The 19,169-nt window shown below is 55.6% G+C and overlaps 1 protein-coding gene across 6 annotated transcripts in view; it reads left to right on the top strand.

The window, feature by feature from the left end:
* DHRSX (dehydrogenase/reductase X-linked) overlaps positions 1–19,169 on the top strand; it is a 221,320-nt gene that overhangs the window by 134,400 nt on the left and 67,751 nt on the right. For 3 of the 6 annotated variants that reach the window (XR_006593306.1, XR_006593307.1, XR_002739835.2), the window contains exon 7: positions 14,986–17,890. Coding sequence is in view for 2 of the 6 variants with exons in the window: in XM_045051165.1 (XP_044907100.1) it covers positions 14,986–15,189 (204 nt within the window). In the remaining 4 variants the exon portion in view is untranslated. The remainder of the gene's footprint in view (positions 1–14,985; positions 17,891–19,169) is intronic. The other 3 variants (XM_045051165.1, XM_023249148.2, XR_002739836.2) reach the window with 2 other exon arrangements.

The following is a 19,169-nucleotide window of genomic DNA, read 5'->3' as shown; positions in this document are numbered from 1 at the left end:
CCTTCCCTTCGTCACATTGGCAACGACTCTGTTTTCAAGTAACGTGCCCTTCACCCTACTGGGAGCTAGGACCTCCAAATGTGTTTTGGGGGCCAGGACCCAATTTAACCCACAGTTAACAAGTCCATATTAAGTGTTTGAAATCTCAGATGCATCCTCTTGGTCAGGAACATCTGGGTCGTTTCTCGTTCTTTGTGGTTTCCAACAACGTTCCCGTAGAGCATCAACCGTGCGTCTCCAGTGCTGTTTCTGTCCCAGTCTCTCTAGGGAACACCGTGGGCTCTGGCCTCAGAAGGTTCTAGAAGGTTCTCCCGTCTGCATGTTCCGGAGAATTCCATGGGCTTTCAAGGACAGTTTTACACAAACGTGGTTCAAGGGCTGAGAATGCCTCCGGCCTTTGCACCTGTGTTGATTCTGTGGCTGACGTCTTTTTTTTTAATGGATTTTCAGTCTTCCGTTTGTGAAGCCAGATGAGGACTTAAGGTGCGAATATAATCCCATCCCCGCCCCTTCCTTGTGCCTCTCTTGAAAATGCTCTTACCTACTCTCTACGCAATTAGCTAATAGATGATATTGCCGGGTCATGTCTCATTTGCTATTTTCAGTGGCCACGTGGTTTTGCCAGTAAAGTTTTATTCACACACACACGCTTGTTCATTTACGTGTTTTTTGTCTTTCAACAGCAGAGCTGAGTAGTTATAGCAGAGACCAGATGGCCCATGAAGCCAGCAATATTTAATATCTGACACTTTCCAGAAAACTGGGAATCTAGTTGACTGGGATCTAGGGAGATGATTGTGTCTTTGCTTTTGTTTCCCTCAACTCCCTGATTGGGATCACGTGGATCCTAGAGCGGAGGGTCCCCGGTTTCTAGAATGATTCTGCCCGTCGTGGACCATTCATGTCCCCCACACCAGAGGATCCCGTTCCCAGGCCGTTCGCTGGGGACTTCTGTACTGATATTTACCCCAGAGCCACAAATCCTCCCCTGTGCTCTCTCTGTCAAGTTGAGATCCTCACGTCCTGATGAAAATATTGGCCTTTGCAAGCTCTGTGGGTTTGCAGATTTTCACACGGATGGTTCCAACTCGGCTCTCAACGTTCTCTTTAACGCGGATCGCTTTCTTGAGGATTCCTCCCTCGCCCTGAGTCAGCGTTGACAGCTTGGTCCCTTCGAGGATTGTGGGTTTCGACAAGTGTTGGAATTAACGAGGACGGCCAGGGGAGCTCTTCTCGAGGCCTGCCCACCACGCGTGCCCCTGGTCTCATCCGAGCGCCTCTCGTGAACCAGCTGCACCCCACACCACCCTTCCTTTTCCATCTGCCTTCCTACCGACTCATCATCGGGTGTCTACTTCCTCCAGCAAAGGGACTTGGAAGTATTGTCTCACGCCAACAGAGCAGCCTCATTCGGCCTGCCCCAGACCCGGCTGGGAGCGCCCCGGGGACGCGTGGCGCAGTTCCTTGAGAAGAGGCAGGAGGCTGGCACGAGTCTGTCGGTCTCTACTCTCCCAGGCTCCGCATGAGTATAGATGAAGCTTTTCAGCGGTCGTGAGACCCAGGGGTGCCAGTGCCGATGCAGAAAACGCATCTGTCAGGTGTGGGGACCGTGGCGTTAGGACAGCAACCCCATGCACCTACCTCACTGCCTCAGGATCAGTGGGGACCATGAGGAAGCACGGTCCTCGGTGCCGGGTGCCTCTGGACCCCTGGTGGGGCTTCTTTCAAACAATCCCAGGTCTGATTGTGGGTCTCCCCACAACAGGTGGGTCTCCTATTCAAATGAAACAAATTGACAGTGTAGGATGTGGCCACGACACCGCAGCATGTACGACTGGTGACGGCTGGTTCTCTTTAATATGCATTGGGATCAGCTGGTCATTGGGTCACTTGATTGCTTTTTGATGGATGTGTCGGGAGGATGGCAGGTTGCATTAATCAACTCAAGGGCACACGTGCAGCCATCCTTCCCCCCTCGTCCAACAAGATTCAAGCACACTGTGATCACGACCTTCAGTTGACCTTCTGTCGTGCTGTAGGGACCTACCGCCATTCGTCTTCCCTCGTGGAATCAACCTGTGGTAGGATAGCTCAGACGATCCAGGAGAGCCCAGCACCATCACAGGGGTCCTCATAAGGGAGAGGAGGGTGGGTCAGACTTGGAGAAACAAGTGACAAGGAGGCAGACTCTCCCCCGGAACATCCAGGAGGAAGGCAGCCCCTGCCAACCCTCGGATTTTGGCCCACTGAGATACGCTTTACGCTTGTAACCTTGTAGAATTTTGAGAGAATAGATCTGTGCTGTACTAAGCGACCAAGTTAGTGATAAATTCCTGGAAGTTTCACCTCCCTTGGGTCTCGGCTCTGAAGACCGTTCTCTTGTGTCTTTGCCAAGTATGTTGGCTTCAGCTCCTTCCTCTGTAGAGCAGGTGGACAAGACCCGCCTCTCAGGTATATCCTGATTACATCAAACCAGATGGGATCCCCCAGGAGGTGTGGAGCTGGGAGTCAGTGCAGGATGTCCATTGAGACAGACTGAGGACATCTCAGGCAACCTTCCAGTGATGGAAGTCCGTTTGACCACCCGCCATCTTGACCCACTTTCTGCATCACACATAGCTCCAGCATTGTTCATCCTCCTTGGACCCTGGCCCAGTCTTCAACCCACCTTCCAAGGCTCCAAGCCCAGTCAAGCTTTCGCCTGCCACCCCCAACACTAGGGTAGACCACTGCCACCAGATTTCTCCTTTTGGCTCTCATGAGAATGCTTGGAGTCAAACCAAGGGATAGCTAGTTGAGTTCCCATCACAAGCCAATGGGCACCTTAGGATGTTAGCTCTGCATGCCAGTTGGGGAACGTCAGTGATGAGGTGAGATCAGAGCCATCCACTTAGAGGCCATTGCATTGGTGCACGGGGCACTGGATGTGCTCGAGAGGGAGAGAGCAAGGTCAAGACATCATGACTGGTTGACTCTGGCATATGAAAGAGGAAAGACTCAATGGTAATTCCAGGGTTGCTGACTTAGGAAAGTGAGAGTAGCGGTGATTCCAGTCCAAGACATGGGACGATGAGAAATGCCCAGGTGGGGATCTGGGAATGCTTGACCTGGAGGGGGTTAAGTAGGGTCTCTGGTTCCCCATGTACCAACTGGGCTGCCATGAATGTGCGTCTGTGGCTCAGAGGAGAGTCAGGTTGTCATTCCACAGACAAAGACATGAAAGGAGGTGAGAAATGAACCGTAGGCATGGGGGACGGGGAGGCAGACTCAGGACCAGGAGGGAGAGGGTTGGGGTCTATGGAAAAACCAAGACGTGGGTGTTCAGCACGACCCCACCCTGACCCTCCCCCGCCCCCACCACCCACAATGCCCCTCGCTTGGGTAATTTGTTAATTCTGGATAATAACATCTGAAAAGATTGTTGTGAAAATCGCTAACCGAATATGTGTGAAAGCATTTCCAAAACTGTAAAGCCCTCTATAATTATGTGATTATAAGGCATTCATGTTTCCCTGCGGTTGTGTTTAGCACGCTTTAAATTCCATCCTTATTTTGGTATTATTTTTTCAGGCATCTGTGCCCAACCGTCGACCCCACAGCCCCGGCCTCTTGTAAGCTACAGGGTGGTGGGGGTTGTTTTCAAAATAGCTTTTCTCTGCCCCGAGAGCCAACAAAATATTGGTGAGCATTTAACAGACATTTGCTGTACTGAATCGCACTGAAACAGTCTGTAGCTTCCAGTTCCATCCGTGGCTTCACGCAGAGAAAACCTTTAACTATAAATACACAGAGCCCTCTTCCCTGGTCTCCCAGCGGGCGTCTGGTTCCCCAGCGACCCCCTTGCCCCTGATAAAAGCAACACATTTCACTCTTGGGTTTGGTTTCACATTTTAGACATCTTCCAAGTCTTTAAGGATTATCTTCTTCTTTTTTTTTTTTTTACAAGCTGTAGATAAAATGGGGTATGTTATTTATGCCAGAGGAAGCATTGTTTAGAGAACCTTCTTATCTGTGCAGAAGGTGACTGATTTTTTTCAGCACAGACTGCCCAGGAAACACACCTCATCATTCTGGGAGTGAGCCAGAAAGCAGTTCATCTCCACAACAACTGCACGAGGGCAGGTAATCAGATTTGGCTGGGGGATTTGATGGTGGTCATCTGTCCTTGGTGTTTCTTGAGGCCAGAGACAGAATGCAGGTGATGTGGGGCTTTCTGCATATCTGTCTTCATTACGTCCTTCCCGATCTGCCTCCACGATGTGTATGATCACGGACCTGAGTCGCCAGTCGGTTTGAACACAGTTGCGTACCTGGATCCCATCCTATCGATGGTTCTTTGGCGAATTAAGCTAAGGAGGGTCTGCCTCATTTACCCGTCCTGGTTGGGGCTGAACTTCTCTAGGACGTGAGTTCCATGACTGAAGGAGCCAAAGAGTGATCCCGGGGAAGAAGAAGAAAGGATTAACAACGCTGGTCCCTGGGGATGAACATCCCCAAGCTTGAGCTTATGGGTCATGGAATATCACCTACATCTTTACCCTCCAGGTACGGGTTGTAGAGGTCATAGGAGAGGAAGCCTTTTGACCTTGCCTTCTTCCCAACATGGCGTCCACCACAGGAAAAGTTGAGTTAGCGAGGGAGGATCCCAGTGCAAGAGATCGCCAAGAGCGGGAGGGCTTTATGCTGCTGGCCCCATTAACAGTCGACCCACGTGGGCTTTCCTTGTCAAGGTTCGGACATGGTGGCTCCCCGGGGCATCCAGCCTACAGCCTGGTGCCCAGCCAATGGCGGATCGCTCCGCCGTGAGCCACAGGCACAGGACGTCAGGAAGTAAGAGCGCAAAACAGAGGGAAGCAAAGGGAAGACGTGAGAGCGGAGGGGAGGTGAGAGCAGCTGTGCCTACACTTGCCCCTGGGGTGTGCAGGGTTCTAGCTCAAAGAGATTCAGGACAAACCTTCCTTCGTCTTCGTGGTCTTCTCATAACCTAGACCACGGCATCTTTCAAATGTAGAGCTTGGGGTTGGGGGGCATGTGTGCGTTCGCTCAGGTGGCAAAGTCCTCTTCCGGGAAGAGCACTGATCCCACCACGACCTCACTGCACCCTGATCACTTGCGAAAGACTCCACCTGCTAATACCGTCCCATTGAGGGTTGGGGCTTTCCTGTAAGGGTCTGGGGGGACGTGCGCGTTCGGTCCAAACGGGGACGCCATCGCTCGCGGGACACATGGCTGAGAAGTTTCTGCCGATACCAGTCTTCCTTCCTACTCTGAGGTCCGTGGGGCCGAATCTGACCATGTCCTGCCCCGGACTCGTCATGTAGCAAATGAGTGAAGGTATAACCACCTGTTCCTTGGAAAAGGTGGGTGCACACAGCTCCTTCCTGAGATAGGAGACACCTGCCGGGCCAGCTGTTCCTAGAGCCTTCCTCAGGGAACGTTCCCAGGCGGAGAGGAAAAATCACCTACTGAGTTGAATTAGGGTTCCCCAGGCTGCCACAACTAAGCACCACAGACTGGGTGTCCTAAACAACACACATTCATTGTCTCCCTCCGAGATCCAGGCAGGGCCGAGCTTGGGGGTCTGAGATCCAAGCAGGGCCGAAGGAAAGAGTCTGAGATCCAGGCAGGGTGAAGGCCAGGAGGCTGAGATCCAGGCAGGGCTGAGGCTACAGGTCTGAGACCAAGGCAGGGCCGAGGTGGGGGGTCTGATATCCAGGCAGGGCCGAGGCTGGGAGTCTGAGATTCAGGCAGGGCCGAGGCTGGGAATCTGAGATCCCGGCAGGGGGGAGGCTGGGATCTGAGGTCCCGGCAGGTCTGAGGCTGGGTGTCAGAGGTCCAGAAGGGTCCCAAGGATGGGAGTCTGTGATCCAGGCAGGGCTGATGTTGGGTCTGTGAGATCCAGGCAGGGCTGAGCCTGGGGGTTTGAGATCCAGGTAGGGCTAAGGTCGGGGGTCCCAATTCCAAGCAGGGCCAAAGACTGGACGCTGAAATCCAGGAGGGCCCAGTCTGGGAGTCTGAGATCCAGGCAGGGCCGAAGGAAAGAGTCTGAGTTCCAGGCAGGGTGAAGGCCAGGAGGCTGAGATCCAGGCAGGGCTGAGGCTACAGGTCTGAGACCAATGCAGGGCCGAGGTGGGGGGTCTGATATCAGGCAGGTCCGAGGCTGGGAGTCTGAGATCATGGAGGGGCCAAGGCTGACAGTCTTAGATCCAGGGACGGTGGAGGCCCGGAGGCTGAGATCCAGGCAAGTCTAAGGCTGGGGGTCTGAGATCCAGGAGGGGCTGAGGCTGGGGGTCTGAGATCCAGGCAGGACGGGAGGCTGGGAGGCTGAGATCAAGGAGGTGCTGAGGCTGGGAGTCTCAGATCCAGGGAGGGCCAAGAAGGGGAGGCTGAGATCTAGGCAGGGGGGAGGGCAGGAGGCTGAGATCCAGGCAGGGTCAAAGTTGGAGGTCAGAGATACAGGCAGGGCTGAGGCTGGGAGTCTGAGATCCAGGCAGGGCTGAGGCTGGGGTTCTGAGATCCAGGCAGGGCCAAGGCTGGGGGTCTGAGATCCAGGCAGGGCGGAGGCTGGGAGTCTGAGATCCAGGCAAGTCTGAGGCTGGGGGTCTGAGATCTAGGCGGGGCTGAGGCTGGGAGTCTCAGATCCAGTCAGGGCCAAGAATGGGAGGCTGAGATCTAGGCAGGGTGGAGGGCTGGAGGCTGAGATCCAAGCGGGGTCGAAGTTGGAGGTCTGAGATACAGGCAGGGCTGAGGATAAGAGTCTGAGATCCAGGCAGGGCTGAGGCTGGGGGTCTGCAATGTAGGCAGGGTCGAGGCCGGGAGGCTGAGATCCAGGCAGGGCTGAGGCTGGTAGTCTGGGGTCCAGGCAGGTCTGTGCCTGAGGTCTGAGATCCAGGAGGGGATGAAGCTGGGAGGCTGAGATCACGGCAGGGCTGAGGCTGGGTGTCTGAGATCCAGGCAGGCCTGAGGCCAGGGGTCTGAGGTCCAGGCAGGGTTGAGTCTGAGAGTCAGGTCCAGGCAGGGTCAAGGATGGGAGTCTGAGATCCAGGCAGGAGTGAGGCTGGGGGTCTGAGATCAAGGCAGGGCTGAGGTTTGGGTTCTGAGATCCAGGCAAGACTGAGGATGGGAGTCTGAGAGTCAGACAGGGCCGAGGCTGGGAGTCTGAGATCCAGGCAGGGTAGAGGCTGGGGTCTGAGGTCCAGGCAGGGCTGAGGCTAGGTGTCTTAGGTCCAGGGGGATCCCAAGGATGGGAGTCTGTGATCCAGGCAGGGCTGAGGCTGGGTCTTTGAGATCCAGGCAGGTCTGAGCCTGGGGGTCTGAGATCCAGGTGGGGCTGAGGCTGGGGGTCTGAGAACCAGGCAGGGCTGAGGTCGGGGGTCTCAATTCCAAGCAGGGCCAAGGCTGGGAGTCTGAGATCCAAGGAGGGCCGAGGTTGGTGGTCTGAGATCCAGGCAGGGCTGAGGGCTGTGTTCTGAGATCCAGGCGAGGCTGAGTTTGGGGGGTCTGAGATCCAGGCAGGGCTGAGATTTGGGTTCTGAGATCCAGGCAGGGCTGAGGATGGGGAACTGAGATCCAGGCAGGGCTGAGGATGGGGGTCTGAGATCCAATCAAGGCAGAGGCTGGGGGTCTGAGATCCAGGCAGGCCCGAGGCCAGGAGTCTGAGGTCCAGGCAGGGATGAGACTGGGGGTCTGAAATCCGGGCAGGGCTGAGGCCTGTGGTCTGAGATCCAGGTGGGGCTGAGTTTGGGGGCTGAGATCCCGGCAGGGCTGAGTTTAGGGTTGAGATTCAGGCATGGCGGGGGCTGGGGTCTGAGGTCCAGGCAGGGCTGAGGCCGGTGTGTGAGGTCCAGGAAGGGGCAGAGGCTTGTTCCTCCTCTATCCTGTCTGTCTGTTTGCTCATCCTCTCTTCTTAGAAGGACCCCATCCCCTTGGGATCAGGCCCATCCTAACGACTCATTCTACCTTCTACCGTAATCCCCCGTTTAAAGACCCACCTCCAAATCAAACGCATTTTGGGGGCCCGAGGGCGAGGGCTTCACCGTATGAGTTTTGGGGGGCACAGAATAGCTGGCCTGAGGCTTGTGGCTTTCGTTCAGCCCCATCCAGCTCAGCAGGAAGGCTGCTGCACAGACAGAGGCTGGAGCTGGGCCCAGGGGACGTTCCCCCTGGTTACTCAGCTGTGCTGGCCGTCCCCCTGCCCGTGGCGTTTCCCGCTCTACGAGCCCCCTCGGGCTCAGAAGTCATCTCCCTTGTGGTTCTTGTGTATCACTTGGAGCCATGTTTCTAATTTTGCCAAAAGCCTTTCACTCGCAAGGCGTCGCGCATTTCCCCTGATACTCGTGTGGAAAATCTAGTTGTATAATTTCCGTTTTCCAGGTGAGGAAAGGGTCCTGGGAGGGTGGTTGGTTTGGCGAAGGTCTCACAGGGAACAGGTGGCGAGGCAGGAATTTGAACCCAGGTCCTGAGGCTCTTGGGTGTGTTCTCATCCTCCAGGGGGTGCAGTTAAATCCCCAAAGGTTAAAATCAGGTGTGTGACGGCATGCGAGCTTGTGGGTGAGCACGTGTGTGTGCGTGTGGGCTAGTGTGTGTGCATGTGCCTGAATACGTGTGTGCTCACGTGAGCACGTGTGTATACGTGTGTGTGCATGCGTGAGTGTGTGAACATGTGTGTGCACAAGTGAATGTGTGCATGTGTGTGTACATGTGTGAGCACGTGTGTGCATGTGAGCATGTGTGTGCACGTGTGAGTGTGTGCATGTGTGTGTGTGCCTGTGGCCATGTGTGAGCACGTGTGTGCATGTGGGCATGTGTGCGCACAAGTGAGTGTGCATGTAAGCAAGTGTGTGCACAAGCGAGTGTATGCATGTATGAGTATATGTGTGTGCATGTGACCATGTGTGAGCACGTGTGTGCATGTGGGCATGTGTGCGCACAGGTGAGTGTGCATGTGAGCAAGTGTGTGCACAAGTGAGTGTATGCATGTATGAGTATATGTGTGTGCATGTGACCATGTATGAGCACGTGTGTGCATGTGGGCATGTGCGCACAGATGAGTGTGTGCATGTGTATGTGTGTGTGCCTGTGGCCATGTGTGAGCACGTGTGTGCATGTGGGCATGTGTGCGCACAGGTGAGTGTGCATGTGAGCAAGTGTGTGCACAAGCGAGTGTATGCATGTATGAGTATATGTGTGTGCATGTGACCATGTGTGAGCACATGTGTGTGTGCATGGGTGTGTGAGCACATGTGCGTGCACATGGATGAGTACGTGCAGGTGAGTGTGTGTGCATGTGAGCATGTGTGTGCCTGTAAGCACGTGTGTGTACGTGTGTGTGCGTACTTGTACACACACGTGCGTCTCCACACTTATCATGACACCCTCACGCGGACGTGACCTATAATTGCTCTGATGGGTGATGATTAGGATGTGATATGAGATATAATGAGGAATAAATGAATCAAACCATCTATTTCACGAGCTGTCAAAACGTTTAGGAATTAAAGAATACAAATGAAATCTCATTTCCGTCTTCATTATGAGCCCAAGGCTTTAAAATGTTCTGCAAATGATCAGCGGTTGCTTTTTTAAGGCTGGCATCTATCATGTATTTAAGCCATGATAGTTGGGTAAGTGGATGTGATTAATTCTTCACAAGATGCATTCTAGCCAAGACACTGCTCTTTTCCTTGTCCCTTCGTGTGTCAGCAGAGCTGGCTGCCTGGGGATGGCTTGGGTGACTGTGTGCATGTGCATGGGAGTGTACGTGTGTATAAATGTGTGCGCGGGTGTGTAAATACGAGCTTATGTGTCTGTATCGGAGTATGTGTGTGTGTGCGTGGGAATGGATGTGTGCGTGTGGGTACATGACTGTCCACATGAGCATAGGTGTGTGCATGAGTATGTACGTGTGACTATGTGTGTGAAGGTATGTGTGGGAGTGGGAGTGCCTGTGTGTACATGTGAAAATACATATGAATACATGTGTGTGAGAACATATGCGTGTGCAGGTAAATATGTCTGTACATGACTTGCGTGCCTGCGAATGTATATGCATATAAATGTGTGTACATGCGTGTATGAGTGTGCATAGAGTTGTGTGTGTGCATGGGAGTGTGTGTGTGTGTGTATGGTTGTGTGTGCCTCTGGGAGTGTGTGTGTCTACGGGAGTGTGTGTGTGTGCATGGGAGAGTGTGTGTTTATGAGAGTGTGTGTGTGCACATGGGGGTATGTGTCCATACAAGTGTGTGTGTGTGCGTGGAGTGTGTGTGTGTACGCGCGCGTGCATGTGAGGGTGCATTCATGGGAGTGTGTGTGTTCGTGGGAGTGTGTGCATGGTAGTGTGTGTATCCATGGGAGTGTGTGCACGTGCATGTGAGTGTGTGTGTCCGTGGGGGTGTGCACATGTGGGAGTGTGTGTGTGTCTATGGGGGTGTTTGCACAGATGGGAGTGTGGGCGTGTCCGTGAGGGGGTGTGTGCGCACATGGGAGTGTGTGTGTTCGTAGGAGTGTGTGTGTGTCCGTGGAGGGGGGGTGTGCGCATGGGGGAGTGCGTGCACGTGCGTGGGAGTGTGTGCATGGGAGTGTGTGTGTGTGTCTATGGGAGTGTGTGCCTATGGGAGTGTCTGCGTGTCTGTGGGGGGGTGTGCGCACATGGGAGTGTGTGCGCGTGAGTGTGTGCGTGTGCATGGGAGTGTGCGCATGGTAGGGTGTGCGCACGTGGCAGTGTGTGCGTGTGCGTGGGAGTGTGTGCGTGTGCGTGGGAGTGTGTGCGTGTCTGTTGTGGGGTGTGTGCACGTGGGAGTGTGTGCATGTCCGTGGGAGTGTGTGCGCGTGCGTGGGAGTGTGTGCATGTCCGTGGGGGTGTGTGTGCACGTGGGAGTGTGTGCGTGTCCGTGGGGGGGTGTGTGCACGTGGGAATGTGTGCGCGTGCGTGGGAGTGTGTGCATGGGAGTATGTGTGTATCTATGGGAGTGTGTGCGTATCTGTGGGGGGTGTGCACGTGGGAGTGTGTGCGCGTGCGTGGGAGTGTGTGCGTGTCCGTGGGGGGGTGTGCACACGTGGGAGTGTGTGCGTGTCCGTGGGGGATGTGCACGTGGGTGTGCGTGTGCGTGGGAGTGTGTGCATGGGAGTGTGTGTGCGTCCGTGGGAGTGTGTGCGTGTCTGTGGGGGGGTGTGCACGTGGGAGTGTGTGCGCGTCCGTGGGAGTGTGTGCGTGTCCGTGGGAGTGTGTGTGTGTGTCTGTCTATGGGAGTGTGTGCGTGTCCGTGGGGGGGGTGTGCGCACGTGGGAGTGTGTGCGCGTCCGTGGGAGTGTGTGTGTGTCTATGGGAGTGTGTGCGCGTGCGTGGGGGGGTGTGCGCACATGGGAGTGTGTGTGCGTGTCCGTGGGAGTGTGTGTCTGTGGGGGGGGTGTGCGCATGTGGGAGTGTGTGCGCATGCGTGGGAGTGTGTGCGTGTCTGGGGGGGTGTGTGTGCACGTGGGAGTGTGTGTGCATGGGAGTGTGTGTATGGTTGTGTGTGCCTCTGGGAGTGTGTGTGTCTACAGGAGTGTGTATGTTCATGTGGGAGTGTGTGTGTGGGGGGGGGGAGTGTGTTTGTACCCCTGGGATTGTGTGTCTGTTCGTGGGAGTGTGTGCATGGTAGTGTGTGTGTCCATGGGAGTGTGTGCATGTGCATGCGAGTGTGTGTGTCCATGGGGGTGTGCACATGTGGGAGTGTGTGTGTGTCTATGGGGGTGTTTGCACAGATGGGAGTGTGTGCGTGTCCGTGGGAGTGTGTGTGTGTCTATGGGAGTGTGTGCACGTGCGTGGGGGGGTGTGCGCACATGGGAGTGTGTGTGCGTGTCCGTGGGAGTGTGTGTGTGTCCGTGGGTGGGGGTGTGCGCATGTGGGATTGCGTGCGCGTGCGTGGGAGTGTGTGCATGGCAGTGTGTGTGCGTGTCTATGGGAGTGTGTGCGTATCTGGGGGGGTGTGCACGTGGGAGTGTGTGCGCGTGCGTGGGAGTGTGTGTGTGTCCGTGGGAGTGTGTGCGTGTCTGTGGGGGTGTGTGCACGTGGGAGTGTGTGCGCGTGCGTGGGAGTGTGTGCGTGTCTGTGGGGAGTGTGTGCACGTGGGAGTGTGTGCATGGGAGTGTGTGCGTGTCTGTGGGGGTGTGTGTGCACGTGAGAGTGTGTGCATGGGAGTGTGTGTGCGTGTCTGTGGGAGTGTGTGCGTGTCCGTGGGGGGGTGTGCGCACGTGGGAGTGTGTGCGTGTCCATGGGGGGGGTGTGCACGTGGGAGTGTGTGCGCGTCTGTGGGAGTGTGTGCGTGTCTGTGGGGAGTGTGTGCACGTGGGAGTGTGTGCGCGTGCATGGGAGTGTGTGCGTGTCTGTGGGGGTGTGTGTGCACGTGAGAGTGTGTGCATGGGAGTGTGTGTGCGTGTCTGTGGGAGTGTGTGCGTGTCCGTGGGGGGGTGTGCGCACGTGGGAGTGTGTGCGTGTCCGTGGGAGTGTGTGTGTGTGTGTCTGTCTATGGGAGTGTGTGCGTGTCCGTGGGGGGGGGTGTGCACATGGGAGTGTGTGCGCGTCCGTGGGAGTGTGTGTGTGTCTATGGGAGTGTGTGCGCGTGCATGGGGGGGTGTGCGCACATGGGAGTGTGTGTGCGTGTCCGTGGGAGTGTGTGTGTCCGTGGGGGGAGGGTGTGCGCATGTGGGAGTGTGTGCGCATGCGTGGGAGTGTGTGCGTGTCTGGGGGTGTGTGTGTGCACGTGGGAGTGTGTGTGCATGGGAGTGTGTGTATGGTTGTGTGTGCCTCTGGGAGTGTGTGTGTCTACAGGAGTGTGTGTGTTCATGTGGGAGTGTGTGTGTGTTGGGGGGGGAGTGTGTTTGTACCCCTGGGATTGTGTGTCTGTTCGTGGGAGTGTGTGCATGGTAGTGTGTGTGTCCATGGGAGTGTGTGCATGTGCATGCGAGTGTGTGTGTCCATGGGGGTGTGCACATGTGGGAGTGTGTGTGTCTATGGGGGTGTTTGCACAGATGGGAGTGTGTGCGTGTCCGTGGGAGTGTGTGTGTCTATGGGAGTGTGTGCGCGTGCGTAGGGGGCGTGTGCGCACATGGGAGTGTGTGTGCGTGTCCGTGGGAGTGTGTGTGTGTCCGTGGGTGGGGGTGTGCGCATGTGGGATTGCGTGTGCGTGCATGGGAGTGTGTGCATGGGAGTGTGTGTGCGTGTCTATGGGAGTGTGTGCGTATCTGGGGGGGGTGTGCACATGGGAGTGTGTGTGCGTCCGTGGGAGTGTGTGCGTGTCCGTGGGAGTGTGTGCGTGTCTGTGGGGGGGGTGTGCACGTGGGAGTGTGTGCGCGTGCGTGGGAGTGTGTGCGTGTCTGTGGGGAGTGTGTGCACGTGGGAGTGTGTGCGCGTGCATGGGAGTGTGTGCGTGTCTGTGGGGGTGTGTGTGCACGTGAGAGTGTGTGCATGGGAGTGTGTGTGCGTGTCCGTGGGGGGGTGTGCGCACGTGGGAGTGTGTGCGTGTCTGTGGGGGGGGGTGCACGTGGGAGTGTGTGCGCGTGCATGGGAGTGTGTGCGTGTCTGTGGGGGTGTGTGTGCACGTGAGAGTGTGTGCATGGGAGTGTGTGTGCGTGTCCGTGGGGGGGTGTGCGCACGTGGGAGTGTGTGCGTGTCTGTGGGGGGGGTGTGCACGTGGGAGTGTGTGCGCGTCTGTGGGAGTGTGTGCGTGTCCGTGGGGGGTTGTGTGCACGTGGGAGTATGTGCGCGTGCGTGGGAGTGTGTGCGTGTCTGTGGGGGGGGTGTGCACGTGAGAGTGTGTGCATGGGAGTGTGTGTGCGTGTCTATGGGAGTGTGTGCGTATCTGTGGGGGGGTGTGCACGTGGGAGTGTGTGTATGGGAGAGTGTGCGTGTCTGTGGGGGTGTGTGTGCACGTGAGAGTGTGTGCATGGGAGTGTGTGTGCGTGTCTGTGGGAGTGTGTGCGTGTCCGTGGGGGGGGTGTGCACACGTGGGAGTGTGTGCGTGTCCGTGGGGGGTTGTGTGCACGTGGGAGTATGTGCGCGTGCGTGGGAGTGTGTGCGTGTCCGTGGGGGGGTGTGTGCACGTGAGAGTGTGTGCATGGGAATATGTGTGCGTGTCTATGGGAGTGTGTGCGTATCTGTGGGGGGGTGTGCACGTGGGAGTGTGTGTATGGGAGAGTGTGTGTGTCTGTGGGAGTGTGTGCGTGTCCGTGGGGGGGGTGTGCACGTGGGAGTGTGTGCGCGTGCGTGGGAAGGCCCACCCCCGTGCACATGAAGACGCACGTCCACCTTGTGAGGCCCGGAGGCCTCCCTTGGACGAGCAGGCTCGCAGGTCCCGTGAACAGGTTGACCGCGTTGGGTACGTGGTGTGTGCTTTGCGCTGTGTTCTCACGTCTGGGGAGGCCAGAGAAGGAGAATGCGGTCCAGAGACTCATTAGGCAGAGAAAACGCATTTCCAAGACTGTGTGGCATTTCCCGAAAAGCATCCGCCTCTCAGCGGACGCGTGTTGTTCCGGGGTCGGCTGTATAGACCGACGGGGCCCGTGAGAAGGGTTGAGGGGCTGGGGCGGGCAGATTTCCGCAAGTTTATTACGCAACATAAGCCCCCCCGCGAAGCGTTCAGCCTGCCGTAAGCAGCTCAGGGGACGTTCTGCTGGCTTCTGGGCGCGGAATCACAGCCCCGAGGGTCCTGGGGTCACCACCATTTGCAGTGTCCTGAGGTCCTCTTGGGTCCCCCGCCCCGCGGACCGTGCCCACGTTGCGACCGTGCCGCGGTGCGCCAGACGCAGGGCTCAGCCCTCACGTGTCTCGTCTGCGTTCCCAGCTTCTGTTTGCACTTTGCTGGCCCCCTACGCGGTGACCGTTGCCCAGGGACGCTGCCACCCCACCCCCACCCCCGCTGGAAACTCGCATCTGTGGGGGGCCCCGAGAATCCCGTGCGCTGCGCTCCCAAAGCTGACGCGTCCTGGCCTTCTTCCCTCGCCCCGCAGACCCCAGATGAGGGAGCCTGGACTTCCGTCTATGCAGCGGTCACCCCGGACCTGGAGGGAATCGGCGGCCGCTACCTTTACAACGAGAAAGAGACCAAGTCTCTGACGGTCACGTACGACCGAGATCTCCAGAGACAACTGTGGGCCACAAGTTGCCAGATGACCAGCATCCCTGACGTGACCCAAGACACCCTCTTGGGGTAACGGCCACATTGGGAAGACCTCGCCTCGGGCCGGCAAACGCAGGTCTGTGACCGATCCCCGTGTCTGCCTTTTCCACAGCTGCTGCCTTCAGGGCTCTGTCCCCAACGGTCTCCTGTCTGCTGTCCTGCCTTTGCGGGAAATCAGGGAACAAAAGAAATATTGAATGTAGCCTCCAAGTGGCCATGAGCAATTGTGTGGCAAGTTTCTCCCAAGTGCCAGGAACCATTAAATGCTGCCTAAGCCAAGTGTTCCATGTTTCTTGAGTAACACACGGCAGGGAGTAGTTTTGAGGAGACATGTTCCAAGTGACACAGGCACTTTGACACAAGCATGAAGCGTTGGGTCTCCAGAGGTTTCTGGGTCCCGTGAGTCCTTTGTTCTCCCACGCACCCACTATTCTGGACACTCAGCTTGGACTCCTGGGTCCCTAAGACAGAGAGACATGAGCCTTCCTCAGTCTGTTGGGTCCAGGATGAGGTGGAAACCCATGGTCTACTCCACACTTTGACAATGACCCGGCCCCGGGTGCCACCTTCCGCCCGTAGGTCTGCTGACATGAGCTCAAGCCCATCGTCATGTGGATATGACCAATGCCAGTCAGGGATTCTGTAGAACAGGTGGGCAGACAGGGTCCTGGACGGCACTCCCCATAGAGATCTATAGGATGGGGAGGAAGAGAGGGGTCTGGACAGCTCTTGCCATGGGTTGTGTCCCCATGGGTTGTGTCCCTAACAGAATGTCTAAGGTCACTGGGGTTGTGTCCAGTCGGTCTCTCTAGGAGGTGAAGTACGATCCGGTTCAAAAGATACCTGCACATGCTACCCTCCCAGAACCTGTGAATGTGATGCTACTTGGAAAGATAATCTTTGGGAGGGAATTAGGACAAGCGCATCATCTTGGCTTCTCGAGGCAGACCCAATGTGATCCCAAGTTTCCTCTTCTGAAATAAGTACAGACAGATTTCATGACAAACGAGGAAGAGGTCATGTGACGATGGGGGCAGAGATTGGAGAGACGCAGCCACACACAGGGACTCCTGGAGCCCCCAGAAGGTGGAAGAGGCCAGAAGGATCTTCCCCGGGAGCCTCTGGAGGGAACGTGACCCTGCCCCGCCTGGCTCTCAAGAGCCCCGCCCCGCCTGGGTCTCCAGAGCTGGGGGAAGGTGAACTCCTATGCTTCTAAGCCACCAACCAATTGATAGGAATTTGGAACCTGATAGAATCTGATGGAAATTGATAGGACCTCATACAGTTCCCGCCGCTTCCGAATATCTCACGCACTCTACTGGGCAGGATCCTTGACTTTAGGGCTCACCCTCACCCCCAGGAGGTGAGGGCTCCTCCTCTGAAGGCTCAGAGGCTCTGAAGGCTCCTCTGAAGGGCTCAGTCCTCCGTCTGAAGATGTCCTCAAATTCTAACAACGACAAACTAGCCGTTGGAAATGTAATAGAAAGGACACTGTGTGTGTGCCTCTGGACTGCAGGTGGCATTTCCAGACCAGTGACCACAGGCTGGTCATCTCACTCTCCATTCCCTCAGTCGACAGAATCTCATCAAAGACTCAAACCCGATGCCAACTCCGGGCACACGCATTCTTTGGAACGACAGCCTGCAGCTCTTCCAGTGGGGGGTTCACACTGGACATGGGGACAGGTGCTTTATAGTTCGCTGCTTGGATGTTCAGGGTGGATGGACTGGCGCCATGAGGCGTTCTCCTTCGGGAATGGAGCGTCCCTTGACGGGAACTTAATAACATGCAAAGGAATGTCTTTGCTCTGGTTTGGGAGACGTGACAATGCCCGGGGTGAGTTCTCCGTGTTTCCGTGGCCAAGGTGGTAAACCCTACAGAGACCTCCTTCTCAACAAAGATGCTGAAGATGTTTCTGAAGGTCCACTAAGGCTCGTGGGGAGCCACTAAGGCTGGGGGAGCCCCTGAAAAGGATTGCTGGTCATCTCCAATTTCAACAGAATTCCAGAAGCAATTCCTCTGGCTAAATCAGCATTTCTGTAGAGCTTCTGAAGGTATCTTCTTGATCTGCCAAGTTCAAGGACCGCCCCCCCTCCCCTGAGCCAGGCATATTTGAATTACAGCTTCCAGCCCTGGGTATCGGCACGCCCTCAGACTGCTCAGATATCCTACCAAAGCCCTAGACTCCGGACTAATGTCTTTTAGAACTAGAATCCCTTCCTTAATTAAACCAAGAGCGAGCTGTGGCTCATCTAGTGTTCTGAACAGCCAGGAATTTGCACCGCAAAACAGAATCTTGAGTTCTGGAAGGTGCCAACGTTGGAGCATTTATATGTCATCAGAGAACCTATTACAGCTTGAGGCCATTGTACACAAATGCCAGCGACCGTGTCCATGATCACAAAGGCACTTTCCAAGTCGAGGCTCAGGATGGCTCCTGGCCAAGCCGGCATCTTCCACCGCTGAGATAACACACACGCCGGGATTTGACAGATGCCACAGTCCCCAAGCTGAGAAGACGCGCTTCACAAACAATTTGAACGTTGTAGGACCCTGGCCTCAGATTCCTCCTCCTTGTTACGTGACAGCCCTTATGTTTCTTTTCCTCCCTGGGAGAGAGAGGGAAGAAAACAACAACATAGTTCTGGACAAGGTAGCTTGTTCCCTCGACACCGGATCATAAAATTCCTCGGAGACATTTCCCAGAAGCTGGAGAAATCGTGCGGATCTCTGGGTGAGTAAAGCGGAATCCGTGGCTTGGCAGGCACTGGAGGTCCTGGGTTTGAGCCTGTGGCTCACATTAGGGGAGTGGACAGGGTCTCTGTGCACACTCCAGGGTGACGACGTTCCATCCGCGGGCAAGACTCGATTCGGTAGTTGGGCTCATGATGTGTGTTTGTCTTCTCGTTAAAGAGGTTCTTTTCTTCCCTCGGTGTAGCTACAATGAGCTCTGTTTGGGTTCGGCAGCGGGAGGGACCCCATCGTTCATTCATCTGTTCAGTCACTTAGTCAGTCAGTCAGTCAGTCATTGCTACAAGCCAGGTTCTGAGGAAACACAAGCTCACTCAAGTGACCCAAGGCTGGTCCGTGTAGTACAAAGGCTCTGTCTAGATGCCAACTGGATATTGAGGATGTCTGTACCATGAACAGGTGGCATGGGCACCTCTCGTCTTGGCTATTAGGAAACACAACCAGAGAAGGTGCACTGGGCTCCCTCCGAGGAAGGACAGGTTGGGAGGCGGGATTGGGGAAGCTTCTTGGATTGGCCTCTGGGTCAGGGAGGGCATTCCATGCTCATTTCCATCGGATCGGAGCTTTGGGAAGTGTGAAGTCTTGCATTAGGTGCCATCATTAAGCCTTTGGGTCTCTGTGATGCATCGTCTACTGAATGATGATGCCGACACCCACCCTGTCTGCACCCAGCTTTGCTGAGAGGACAACAAGACCCATGTATGCAGTCTGCTTAAGGGAAGTTCAGGAATAAATGTATGCCACCTGTGTCTTTGCATCCAAAGTCCGGATTTGATTTGCCATTCAAGTGGAGAAATCACACTTGACCCTTGAACCATAAGGGGTTAGGGCTGCCCAGCCTCTATGCACTCAAAAATCCACATGTAACTCTTAACCCCCCAACAACTTAACTGCTAAGAGCCTACTGTGGACCAGAAGTCTGACCGATAACATAAATAGTCAACTAACACACATTTTGAATGCTCTGTGTATTATACACCGTGTTCTTACAATGAGATCAGCTACAGAAAATAAGGTGCGATTAAGAAAATCATAGGAAGAGAGGTGCCTGGGTGGCTCAGTCGGTTAAGCGTTTGACTTCGGCTCAGGTCATGATCTCACGGTCCGTGAGTTCGAGCCCCGCGTCGGGCTCTGTGCTGACCGCTCAGAGCCTGGAGCCTGCTTCAGATTCTGTGTCTCCCTCTGTCTCTGCCCCTCCCCCGTTCATGCTCTGTCTCTCTCTGTCTCAAAAATAAATAAACATTAAAAAAAATTTAAAAAAA

Source organism: Felis catus, chromosome X, assembly GCF_018350175.1.
Source record: "Felis catus isolate Fca126 chromosome X, F.catus_Fca126_mat1.0, whole genome shotgun sequence".
Classification (NCBI taxonomy): Eukaryota; Metazoa; Chordata; class Mammalia; order Carnivora; family Felidae; genus Felis; species Felis catus.
The sequence above is the reverse complement of the archived record's forward strand: the minus strand, read 5'-3'. Positions and strand labels throughout refer to the sequence as shown.